This window comes from Phaseolus vulgaris, chromosome 10 (assembly GCF_000499845.2).
Source record: "Phaseolus vulgaris cultivar G19833 chromosome 10, P. vulgaris v2.0, whole genome shotgun sequence".
Taxonomy (NCBI): domain Eukaryota; kingdom Viridiplantae; phylum Streptophyta; class Magnoliopsida; order Fabales; family Fabaceae; genus Phaseolus; species Phaseolus vulgaris.
Window position 1 is genome coordinate 42,151,562 of NC_023750.2, and position 13,119 is coordinate 42,164,680.

General features: G+C 34.0%; 2 protein-coding genes across 2 annotated transcripts; one reads left to right on the top strand and one right to left on the bottom strand.

Annotated features, from left to right (window-relative positions):
* Positions 1 to 518: 518 nt before the first annotated feature.
* Positions 519 to 4,443, top strand: LOC137818096 (transmembrane 9 superfamily member 7). The gene is made up of 7 exons (XM_068621316.1): positions 519 to 854; positions 1,514 to 1,678; positions 1,802 to 1,911; positions 2,063 to 2,171; positions 2,263 to 2,375; positions 2,804 to 2,954; positions 3,044 to 4,443. Exons 1-7 carry the CDS (start codon positions 738 to 740, stop codon positions 4,199 to 4,201), a joined length of 1,923 nt encoding a protein of 640 aa, XP_068477417.1. The 5' UTR covers positions 519 to 737; the 3' UTR covers positions 4,202 to 4,443.
* Positions 4,444 to 6,679: 2,236 nt separating this feature from the next.
* LOC137819686 (beta-galactosidase 1-like) lies at positions 6,680 to 12,765 on the bottom strand. Its single transcript, XM_068623603.1, has 19 exons — positions 12,257 to 12,765; positions 12,079 to 12,174; positions 11,853 to 11,965; positions 11,688 to 11,754; positions 11,480 to 11,572; positions 11,169 to 11,312; positions 10,674 to 10,762; positions 10,483 to 10,588; positions 10,310 to 10,397; positions 10,107 to 10,225; positions 9,855 to 10,019; positions 9,353 to 9,531; positions 9,110 to 9,219; positions 8,888 to 8,997; positions 8,630 to 8,740; positions 8,439 to 8,549; positions 8,013 to 8,218; positions 7,588 to 7,924; positions 6,680 to 7,190 (listed from the first exon to the last, which is right to left on the bottom strand). Exons 1-19 carry the CDS (start codon positions 12,434 to 12,436, stop codon positions 7,080 to 7,082), a joined length of 2,535 nt encoding a protein of 844 aa, XP_068479704.1. The 5' UTR covers positions 12,437 to 12,765; the 3' UTR covers positions 6,680 to 7,079.
* Between the last annotated feature and the right edge of the window lie 354 nt (positions 12,766 to 13,119).

Consider the following 13,119-nt stretch of genomic DNA (forward strand, 5'->3'; position numbering starts at 1 on the left):
ATACTAGTTATTTAAAATTTCAGATAAAGCAAGGAAAGTAAAAAGTGTCTATGAATGACACGAATAAAAAAAACCCATATAAAACCACTCTAACTTCTATATAATTATTATTGTAAATATTTTCACACTATTAAAGGATAAAATATATTTAATTCTAAACAGTGTTATAATTACAACATTGTTTTTTCATAAGATATAAACGAAAGTGGCATTTATTTTTTACCTTTATAAAAATCAGTATAAAATATTTCTGCATTAATTACCTTTTAATAAAAATATTCTCAATTGAAATTATTTCCATTCACAAAACAAGCACTTGATAAAGTGCATTAATTTCACATTGTTTGTAATTATTTTAAAAATTAATTATTTATAATAAATAATACTTTAATCTCGATGAGTCAATTAATTGAATCTTATATTATAATTAGTAATTAAATTATTCTAAGAGAGCATTGTAATTAAATTTAAAAATTAATCTGACATATTTATAGGATCTTAGTCGGTGAAGAATAAATGTGTTGAGCAAATTGTTCTTTAATGATTAATGATTAATTAATTAATTATTTTTTATTTTTTTTTGCAGCGTTTGAGAAGAGAGTTAGTAGCAGAGTAACCAGAAACAGAAACAGAAACAGTGTTACTTCATTTTGCATATATCTATTTTTATCTATATTTTTCTCTGCATATTTCGCTCTTCTTTTTTGCTCCCACATCGAAACGACACAAAGGTAGCAATGAAGAAGAAGATGATGGCAAGCACCGCCATCTCCGTCGTCTTCGCCGCTCTCTTCCTCTTCTCCTCCGTCCACTCCTTCTACCTTCCCGGCGTCGCTCCTCGCGATTTCCAGATTGTACGTTTTCCGTTTCTTCTCTCTGCGTTTTCCGTTCTTTCAAATTCCGCGCGATGTGCTTCGTTAATTTATTGATTACCTTTAATCCGTCGTCGCGCTGCTCGGATCTAGGGTTTTGCCTTTGATCTGCGTCGAATTAGTGTTGATTTCGTCTTGCGCTGTGTTTAGGATAATCGATTGTGTGTTAGTGAAATGACTGAATAAATTTGGGGGATTCCGCGGTTGTGATGTTTTTTTTTTTTTTTTTATTTGCTTTGATTTAGAAGGTTGTGTAGTGGAAACGTTAGTTCCGTAAAATGATAATGCCGATTCCGAAGACAGAATCTCAGGAGATCTTCGTGTTCGGTTATGAGGTCTTTCGATGCTGTTTGGGTTCCTCTTTAGGCTGTTTTCGAGGAGGTTGATCACTTGCGATGAGTGATTAAGCCTGGTTGTGTTTTTATAGGTGCAGGTGGAAACTGTGTGCTTAATGTGGCTCGTGATTGACTTGGTCTTCGGAAATAAAATATGTAGTGTGTCATTTGAGAATTGGTATCTGTTGATTCGGAACTTTGGTCGAGATTGGGAGAATTTAATTTCGATTTGTGTTGTTTTTGGTTTCTAATTTGTTGTGAGTGAAGAATGAAGATACTGAGTTGCTGTTTCATGTGTGGGACCAGGGTGACCCTCTTTCTGTCAAAGTGAACAAACTATCATCTACAAAGACTCAACTTCCATATGACTACTACTTCTTGAAGTATTGCGAACCCTCCAAGATATTGAACAATGCAGAGAATTTGGGAGAGGTGCTTAGAGGTGATCGCATTGAGAATTCAGTGTATGCGGTGAGCTTCTGTTGTCTCATCCTTTGACATTTGGATAAGATGATGATGATGTAATTCAGTGGCCATAAAAGGTTTGTTGTTTAGTTGTGTCAACATAAAAGGTTTGTTGTCTTCTTTTTCCAGTTTCAAATGAGGAAGGAACAGTCTTGCACTGTTGTCTGTCATAAAACGTTAGAAGCTGAATCTGCAAAGAGTTTTAAAGAAAAGATCGATGACGAATATCGAGTGAACATGTAAGTGGTAAATGTATTGGAGCTAGTGTTTAGTTGTGTAGTATGATTTCATTTAATTAGTTTGCTAAGATTCACTGGCCTGTCGGGTGCTTGTCTATAGGTTTCTGCTTTGAATTCCATTGACCCTTGAAGCTCTGAATTGAACGTGCAGGATTTTGGATAACCTCCCTGTTGCTGTTCGTAGACAAAGGAGGGATGGAAGTCAATCAACAACATATGAACATGGATTTCGTGTTGGGTTCAAAGGAAACTATCAAGGGGTATCACACAACTTGAATTTTCTTGTATAGTTTAATTTGAAGAATAATTTTTGTCACTCCATATTGTAACAAATTTATGACTTTCCTACAGAGCAAGGAGGAGAAATATTTTATCAATAACCACTTGAGTTTTAGAGTCATGTATCACAAGGATCCGGAAACTGGTTCTGCTCGTATTGTTGGATTTGAGGTCACCCCAAACAGGTATTGTTCTTTTCTTGACCTCTCTTTGTTAAGGGGGTGTTGCATTCTAATGTTGTCCCAACATGGCTGAACTTGGTTGGGTTTCATAATTTTACATTAGATTTTGTTATATATATATATATATATATGGAAAATCATGCTGTTTGTAGGAAATAAGAATGAAACAAATTAGTTAGATTTTTATCTAACAGATCTTAACTTCTTCGTGATGTCACATTTATTTGAATGATAAATAATATTTTGGCATTAGAATCTTATAAATGGGCTCTTAGATAATTTTTTCTTCTTTCGTGGTAAGTATCATAACTTATGCATTTCTTTACGTATTGAATCTATTTCTCTAAAGTAAAGCACTTGTATATTTGATTTCATATGACTGCTTAATGTGTGTTATGTCTTTCTTATATGAATTATGTAACTGTAAACAGTATAAATCATGAATACAAGGAGTGGAATGACAAGGACCCACAGGTAACAACATGCAATAAAGATACCAAGAATTTGATGCAAGGTAGTACAGTCCCACAAGAAGTTGATACAGGCAAGGATATCGTATTCACATATGATGTTTCCTTTAAGGTATTGCCAATTAAAATCTTGGCCTACTCAAACGGTCAACTCATTCACTATACGATATGCTAAGCCAAGTTTATTGGTATTTTTTTCAGGAAAGTGATATCAAATGGGCATCACGGTGGGATACATATCTTTTAATGAATGATGATCAGATCCACTGGTTCTCCATCATTAACTCTCTGATGATTGTTCTTTTCTTGTCTGGAATGGTAGCAATGATCATGATGAGAACTCTTTACAGAGATATTGCTAACTATAATCAGCTAGAAACCCAAGATGAGGCCCAAGAAGAAACTGGGTGGAAACTTGTTCATGGAGATGTTTTCAGGCCACCAGTCAATTCGAATTTGCTTTGTGTTTATGTTGGTACTGGTGTTCAGATCTTTGCAATGACAGTTGTGACAATGGTATTTGCTTTGCTAGGGTTTTTGTCTCCATCTAACCGGGGAGGTCTCATGACTGCGATGGTTCTGTTGTGGGTTTTTATGGGCTTGTTTGCGGGGTATTCCTCAGCACGTTTGTACAAGATGTTCAAGGGCACAGAATGGAAAAGGAATACCTTGAAAACTGCGTTTATGTTTCCGGGCATTCTTTTTGCTGTCTTCTTTGTACTTAATGCTTTAATCTGGGGGGAGCAGTCCTCCGGAGCAGTCCCTTTTGGAACAATGTTTGCTCTAGTCTGCTTATGGTTTGGTATATCAGTACCCTTGGTCTTTGTGGGAAGTTACTTGGGTTTTAAAAAGCCAACTATTGAAGACCCAGTGAAGACTAATAAAATTCCTAGGCAGGTACCTGAGCAGGCATGGTATATGAAACCTGTCTTCTCAATTCTTATTGGAGGCATTCTTCCATTTGGTGCAGTGTTTATCGAGCTCTTCTTTATCCTCACATCAATATGGCTGAACCAGTTCTATTACATCTTTGGCTTCCTTTTCATAGTGTTCGTGATCCTATTAATCACCTGTGCCGAGATTACCATTGTGCTTTGCTACTTCCAATTGTGCAGTGAGGATTATAATTGGTGGTGGAGATCGTACCTCACTGCTGGGTCCTCTGCTTTGTACCTTTTCCTCTACTCAATTTTCTACTTCTTTACAAAGTTGGAGATTTCAAAGCTGGTCTCGGGCATCCTTTACTTTGGATATATGATAATAGTTTCATACGCCTTCTTTGTGTTGACCGGAACTATTGGGTTCTATGCTTGCTTCTGGTTTGTTCGCAAGATTTACTCTTCGGTGAAGATTGACTGATTTCAGGCATCATATAGTGGATGATTACAACGGGAACCCGGAATCTGAGAGGCTTTAACAATTAGAGGAATCAAAGCAAATGCTGCCGGGAAGCTACCTTTTCCCCCCACTCCACCCTTGAAAGCCCTTTTTGTTTATTGTTAGAGTAGCAGATGGATTGTTTAATTTGTTACACTGTTTTCAAATGTTATTGTGGTAGTTTCTCAAGTAATAATATGTCTGCATATTTCAACATGGCACAACCAAGAGATGAAACTATTGAATCAGCAATTCATCTTCAGGTAATGTTTGTCATGAGGATGTTTGACAGGTTAAAATAGTATATATTAAAATATATAAAATTGTTATTACATGCAATCTCCATACCTGAAATAATTATAAATAGACATATTATATGTTCAAAATCCCCCCAAAAAAAACCCAAAATTTCGGTTCACATGAAAACTCAGTCACAATCGTTTTCTAATATTTACAATCTAAAACATATTTAGACCAATTCCTTGTGGACTGAGTCAGTTTTATAAAATTGTCAGATGTGTCTTAGTTGGGAAAATTTACAAATTTGGGGTAATTTTTTCTCCTTTACAAAAATGGGCAAATTTTAAAAAGTTACAAAAATAGATAAATCGTATTAAGAAACGATTTTAATTTGAAGAATACACACTGTTTGAACGAATTATTTTTTCAAATTAGAAATCAGCTTTAACTTTTAATTAATTAATTTATTTTAAATGAAGTCATTTTTTTTTGTTTATTAATTTATTTTGGTTTTTCAATTTTATTATATTATTATTAAATATTTGCTTAAATTATAATAATACGTTAATTAATTACTTAAACTAACTACATATTTATTTAAATTAAAATAATAAATTATATTTAATTACTAATAACTAAATGCATAATTTCATAATTTACTTACTTAAACTAACTAAATATTTGTTTAAATTATAATAATAAACTATCTAAATTATATTCAATTACAAATAATTAAATATACAATTCTAAAAATAAATAACATAAAAAAGTTCGACATGTACTTGCTTCTTTAGTTTAATTTGAATACCATTATTATTATACATTTGGTGAGATTTTATTTTTTTTATAGACAAATTATCATTATTATTTAAATAAATATTTAGTTAATTTAAATTATTAATTTTAAAAAAAATAAAAATTAGAATTCGTCTTTTAGAACGTGATTTCTAACTTCGAATTTTTTTTATGAACAACTTATTTATTTTTGTAAAAATGAGAAAAAATTACCAAAATTTGTAAAATTCCCTCAAAGTTGATCGAACTGAATTCTCCGAATAGAGGTCCTAAAATGACTAAGTGAATTTGGCTTTATCTGATGGATGAAATAAATTACACTGAATTATTAACGGTATATCCTTTTCTGTATTCTATTAAAATCTTACTTCATTCCATTCTATTTTTAGAATAATTTCAAAATCTAATTTTTCAGTTTAGAACAAAAAGGGTGGTCCATGATTTTTATAGATGCAAGAAAAAATGACTGCATGTAGGTGTTTTGATATTATCATTTCTTAAAAATTTAAATAAAAATAAAGTGGATCAATTTGGTACTCTAGGTCGCTTTTCACATTTTGACCTATCAGGATGTACAGATAACCTTTTTGATACTTCTAATGACTAAGATGAGTTTTTCTATTGGGGATTTTCCAGGTTGAATTATGCTTTCTACTTCTTAGTTGAATTGTGAACAATACTAAACCCTAAACAAATACTGATAAGCAAACTATTTAATTTAATTGTATAAAATCAATTTTTAAGGTGAAGTGTTGTATCCACCCATATATTATATAATTTTCTTTTACATAACAATCGAATTAAAATATTTTATAGTGATTTACTTAAATATTGTAATATTATAATCTATGAGATTCAGACATGTCTTTTAAATGGTCACTCAGAACATTTATCCGTGTTCAATTCAAAAAATATTTGTTAAATTTCTAACAATTCAGTTCTAATATAATTTTTAAAAGAAAAAATACATTAATTTTTTAAAAATTCAAATTTATTATATAAATTTTTATTATAATTATAAAAATAAAAAATAAATCCTTTTGAATTAGTCGTAAAAAAACATTTGTTTACTTAAAAAAAATAAAACATACTTATACACATAAATATTTATTATCAATTTATATAATTTATAATTATATAATATATAGATCTGTATTTCCGTGTGTTATATTTTAAAAATCATAGATATAAAATATTTTAAAAATTATAAATATCTTCATATCTGTGTCTATTCGATAATTTTATTTAGTACACTGTGAGTAAATCTCAAATTTAAACCAGAGAAAAAAAATCAATACGAAACACATATTTAACTTTTGTTATCGTGTTTAATTAAGTCCTTCCCATCATTTTGTAACTTTTAATATACTTCAACTAAGAGTAGAAAAGTGTACTAGTAACACTTTCTGAAAACAAGAACAAGTATAAGCAAAACATCATTGCATTAGCATGCCTGACCTTATTACATTCGGAAGTTTTCTAATAAGAAAGCACCAAATTGCTTTCTCCTACATGAAGCAAAATTACAACATTACAGGAAGCAAGAGACTTCCACACATACAAAAACCAATTTGCACATGGACTAAGCCAATGTCGTCTCAATGTGCACCTTTCTCCACCTCTGTATAACAAGCACAACACCAATATATACACACAAATCCACAATCATCCCAAGAGGCTTTCAACCACATGGTGTGTTGTGTTCATCTGCAACTTCACCTTGGTAAAGCCAAATTAATGCCTGTGGTCATCTACACATGTAAACTTAGCTTCAATAAATCAATATGGAACCTTTATTCCACTTATTTTCAGGCCTTGAAAATGATCAGGTGCAAATGGCCTCCACTGAGAGCTTTTTCATGACACTTGGACATGGATCTCCTCCAAAAATTTCAGGAGCCACTGTCACTGTGCACCAGCTTTGCCCAACACAATTCTGCAACAATAAAGTCATAATCAAATAATGTAGTCAGTACCATAAACTTGAAATTGAGCACTTGGCCTGCAGGATTAAACTTAATTTACACAACACTTAGAACAAAAATTGTTGGTTTTTCCTAACTGTTGACAAGGGTAGGCTTCTTTGGTTGGTTTTGAGATAAGGAATAACTGGTAGTTTTTTCTGTTGAGAGTTTAGAATAGATTGGGGTATGAAGTACTATCTTATCTGTTTTCTTCTTGTATAAGGGTTGAGTGATCTCTGAAGTAATCCATATTTATTTATTGTTTCTTGCTGATAAAAAAAAACTTAGACCAAAAATGATGTTTCTCGGATATTTTAAAGCTTAGAAGAAACCATCCCAGAAAAGCATTGAACAAGTACAATACAATACCTTCTGGAAAGCATCATATGACTTGTGAGCATGACAACTTCCTTCCCGGTAGCTTCCACAAGATCCTACTGGAGTGCCAAAGCTAGCAAACTTGATTGATGAGATTTTTTGTCCAGGACCACATGACAAATGTGCCTTTGGTCTCACAGGACTTCTGACTTTGCCAGAAGCTTGCATCTCATAACTAACAAGATTTGGCTGCCACTCATAGATATCAGCACATACACTGTCAATATCCCTTCTAACCAAAAAGATCCCGTTCGGATCCCCGCCCAGTTCCTCGAACACAACCAATAAATTTCCGGTTGGCTTCAGCCAAGAATGAGGAACATGGTACCTGAAATTATGAGCCAGCAGCACTTAGTATAACAATGGTTTCTAACCAACATTCAACAAAATTCAAGAACAAGGTAGACATTTCTCACCATCGTTGAGAAGCCTCGCCACAGTTACTTGCACATTTTTTCTCATTGTAAGTCCCTGCATAGTTACAATAACCACAGGAACCAGATGCTTTGTAAGCAGGCCAGTAGCGACCCAGACTTTGTCCATTTATCCACACTTGACCTTTCCCCATGCTGGCCATGTCTAAAGCCAATGGTGCAACCCCAACTGGGGCATCAAAGGTAGTCTGTAAAAGAATAGAAAGGACATTACTTTTACTGCCAAAATAATGGTCCCTTTTCTTGCATTGACACTCAATTATGTTAACAAACTCCCAGTAAACACATCAATCATTTGTGTCTTCTAGCTCATTTTTTGTTAAATAGTAAAAAAAAAGTTTCATGAAGTCCTTGGCTGACCCCAGAATCAATGAACAGAGGGTAGTATAGAGGTATCACAATACTCACTTTGTACCATGTCAATGGCTGTCTTTTAGAAACTAAATACCCCTGAAGCCACTCAACAGAGGAACTTCCACTAAGAGAATGTAGATTCAAGGCTTCACCTTTAAGACCAACCTAAAACAAGCATTGAAATGAATCTCAATCAAACTGAAGCAATAATGAGAAAGAGAAAGCAAAGAGAACGTTTGATAAACCTTGTATGACCACTTCTGCCAAGTTAAGTCTCTTCTCCCCTCATTGAGACCACTTAATGTTATTGGACCAAGAACACCAGCATTCCATCTTTCAAAATGTGGACCAACATTCTGCATGCCAATAACAAGGTAGCAGATAAATAAATATAGCCATGTTTGGAAGTACAGAGGTGCATCTGATCTGACAATATCATTTAGTCATGTCATGCAAGTGTGTACATGCAGTGTTCACACAAGAGAAGGACAGAGAGAACAAACCGGAAGCCCAACTGCAACACTTAAAAGGGAGATTTTGTTAACACCAGCTCTGAGCCTCACACTTTCGCTAAAGGTTAGTTTGGGGGACTCTAAGCTTCCATATGCAGTTCCTGACCACAAGAAGATAAATAGTAGGTTCAGTGTACCAAAGATGAAGCAAAATAAAATAGTGACCCATGACAGAAGAATGAAAAGATATAAGACAAATTAGTTATTGGTTACCTGAGAGCTGATTGTTGATAAAAACATGCAAAGCATGGCCAGCAGATAAAACTGTAAGAAAAGGATTCTTTCCATTCCTTAAAAATTCTTCATTGGGATTGATCACAACACTGCCAAGAAAAGGAACAGGATAAGTATTCATCGTCTAGAAACTTAAATGAGCTAATATATCAATAATTTTATAGCCATAATGGTTAAGAGAAACAAAAGTAAGAACATTGCATAGTTATAGGTCACACTCACTCTGTGGAGTACCACAAGTAGTCAGACAAATCTCTGGTTGCATTTATCTGCTCCAACAGGCCACTCACAGTGAAGGAACTATCATCAGTAGTGGTTGTCTCTTCATTAAACGCTTTCCAAGATAGTCCTCCATGAATAGGAACACGACTCATCTTCATTGTTGTGCTCTGAGAACCAACCTGAAAAGAGATTTTGAATTATCATTATTTCTGAAATCTTCAGTTGAAGAGTTATTGAAAATGAAATTTGTTTCTAACAAGAGCCAGAGAAGGTAAGTAAAAGACTCCAAAAAAGACATAATTTTTCTCTTTTGTGTGCTTACTTTCACAGAGCAAAAAGTTCAGAATAACTACAACTTATATAATTGATTATTGAAAAAAAATACCCAGTCCAACTAAATAGTGTATATTTGGTCATGCTTCACAGAAATAAAATCTCCATCATAAGATCGTTTATCCCATCTCTAGTAATCTGAAATTAAAGTTGGTTTAAATTGTCTCACCCTTGCAGTGTTATAAACAGTGTGCTTGCAGTTAGGAAGAATGCTAATAGACCAAGGAGGTAAATTGTAATGCTGATTTCCAAATGCAACCGTTGCATAAGATTGCGGGTTATAGTTTGCAAGGAATGCAGCACAAGCTCCAGACTTTGATCTAAAGACATGAGCCTGTACATTGGTTATGAAAGTTGAAAGTTTAGACTAGTTACAAAGAAGATTCAAAAATAATTCTCAGAGAACTAAATAAAGTTATACCTCTTCATAGTTTCCAAGCCGTTGTACAGTAGGATCTCCTGATATCAAAGCAGGTTCACAGAGTTTTATTGCTCTGTGTAAATCTTTCAGATGACCCCACTTTGGCTGTCTAGCCAGTCCTGCATAGAACACATTAAATAACTAAAAACCTTTCATGAAAAACAAAATATGTATAAGAACTCTGTTTTCCTCTTTATGCATACCATATTCATCAAGAGGTGCATCATAATCATAGCTTGTAGCAATAAAGGGACCACCAGCAGTTCGTCCAAAATTTGTTCCCCCGTGATACTGAATGAACAAAATAAAGAGGCTTAATTGACTATACAAGGGGGAATTAAATTCACACAATGAAATCAATGAAGGTTCAATTTACCATATAATAGTTGACATATGATCCTCCTTTCTGTATAAACCGTGCAATTGAAAATGCCAAGTCCTCAGCAGGTCTATGAGGAACTGCACCTCCAAACTCAGTAAACCTACAAGTTTAAAAGAGTAACACAGGAAATGAGCACCTCTAAGAAGTAGCAAGGCACAAAAATACAAGCTTCAAATTTATTATACCAGCCAGTCCAAGCTTCTGTCCACATCTTTGGTTTGTAAGCCTTATTTGGAGAGAAATAGTCACAATAGAAGCCATTGCAAGTATTAACCTGCAAAAAAGTTATACAATAATTAGGATGTGGACTTTGATCCTGATTGGAAAAATTGGATTTACATGCAAATATAATATTTATTGAGACATGAGAAATAAAACAATATATTTCTCTCTCCATCACTAATAATGAAAATTGACAAGAATGTCAGATTTCAATTTCCACCATAAGTAACAAGGGTAATTTCACTATGATTATAATGGTTAATAGCCAGCCAGGCATATGATGAGAACAGTAGTGAAAGGACTGAACAAGGACTGATCCCAACGAGGAATAATAATCACTCATTTCTTCCATTAGGCAATATGGACAAAACTTACTGTCTCTAGAATCCCCACCAAAGACAACAAGCTATAAAAATTACAGAAAATGTGTGTAAAAAGTACAAATAAGCTCAGCTTACAATAGGATCAGGAGCATCATCTTGCTTGCACATGATCCATGGAACCCCAGTGCCAAGTCCTACAGCCATATGAGCTGCCCATTGAGTGTAGGCTCTACCGGGAGCACCAACTTCATACTCCAGAGGTCCATATTCATTTTCGATCTGTGAAAAAATTTTGCAAAAGTAAAAAATGGTGAATATTCTCTCTACATATATCTCCAGTTTATTTTGAGCAACAAGGCTATAACTATTTTCAAATTAAAAAAGCTACATGAAAATGTAAACAAGTGATTAGATTGAGCAGGAGGGTAGCTGCATATGTAATCTACCTGAGATATAATTATTGGACCACCCTGTGACTCGAATAACCTTTCTGCTTTCATCATATCCACAATCTTCTTGGTAAACTTTTCCATTTCAAACTTAACCACAGCGACATTAAAAAAGAAAGAAGTATATTAGTAGACAATTCAAAACACCAAACATATGGAAAAAAAAGGAGAATTTTGTAATGATACTTTAAAGATGTTATCTTACCTTAAATGGTCCATTGTCTGTCCTGAAGTTGATACCTGGAATGTACTTGAGCCAAACAGGGAAACCTCTGAAAAATTAATAAGATTGAGCTGTTAAGAAACTCCCAGTTACTATATCAGCAAGGACTTTTGCCTATGCAAATAGGAAATTCATCTCTTTCATTACCCGAAGTTCCATTCAGCACAGACATAAGGACCAATTCTGAGGTTAACATAGAGGCCTGCTTGCTGCACCAGTTTTATGAACCTCACCAGATCATAGTTTCCCCCAAAGTAATACTACAGTACCCAAAAGAAAAGAAAAAATTGTGATTATTCCCAACAGCTAAGAAAATAATAAGAAATGCATATTTTCAAACACTGCAAGCAAACATTGCTTCTAAAGTTCTTACTTTGCCGCGTGAAGGCTCATGCCCATTCCAGAAAACATAAGTTTGAATCACATCCAAACCTCCTTCCTTTGCCTTCTGAATAAGATCTGGCCACATCTGAAAAGGAAGAAACTTTAAGGCGCCCATTTGGTAGAAAGTTAAAAAGGAAGAAACCATGAAACACATTTGAGTGAAGTACCTCAGGGGTGCTTCTGGGGTAGTGAATGGAGCCAGAAAGCAGTATCTTTCTTTGTCCATTGATGGTGATAGCTTTATGGTCATAGGACACAGAAGCTGAAGCATGACCGATCAGTGACCATGCAACCACCACCACCAAGAGTAGTGGCACATTCCACACTATGAGCTTGTTGAAGCTCATGACAGCAAAAAATTAAAAATAGTAATAAAAAAAAAACAACAACACCCTTCTTGTGTTGTTCCTCAGCTTGGTAAAAGCAGTGACCCTTGAAAACTTTATTCTATGCTTCAACGTGTGGAGAGAAGAATGCTTTTTGTTCTGTGCTCAAGCCTCCTCCTTTATGCAGAATGATTGAAGAGAAAACAGTGTGAAAGGAAGACAAAAAAAATGGTAGGTTGCAGCTTGAAAGAGTGAGCAACAGTAATATATTTTTTTGTATTGATTTGTTTTCACCCTTTTGGGATTAAGCTACTTTATGTGAAGGTTCTGTTTTGGAGGTAAAGGGTGGTGCTTTGAAGCTGCTTTTATAAACACTCAAGAGTGAAGAGTGATGTTCTTTGAGAGAAAGTGGGACCCACTTTCATGGAGCTCTGGGACCCACACCTTCTTCTTACTCCATCCACTCATATTCTCTTTTTTTTCTCTTTAATTAAACTTTCTTTAATTGTTTTCATTTTTTTATTATTCATAAAAGTTAAATTTTTTAGATCAAACTCATAAACAAAATCCTTTCTGCAAAATTAAAAATATTTACTAATTGCCATTTTAACAAAAAAAAAAATTACAGTAAAATACAAGTTCTGTTCTTGCAGGCTTCACCAACAAAACATTTTAATTGGTTTTATCTGTGTCTGCTTGATATT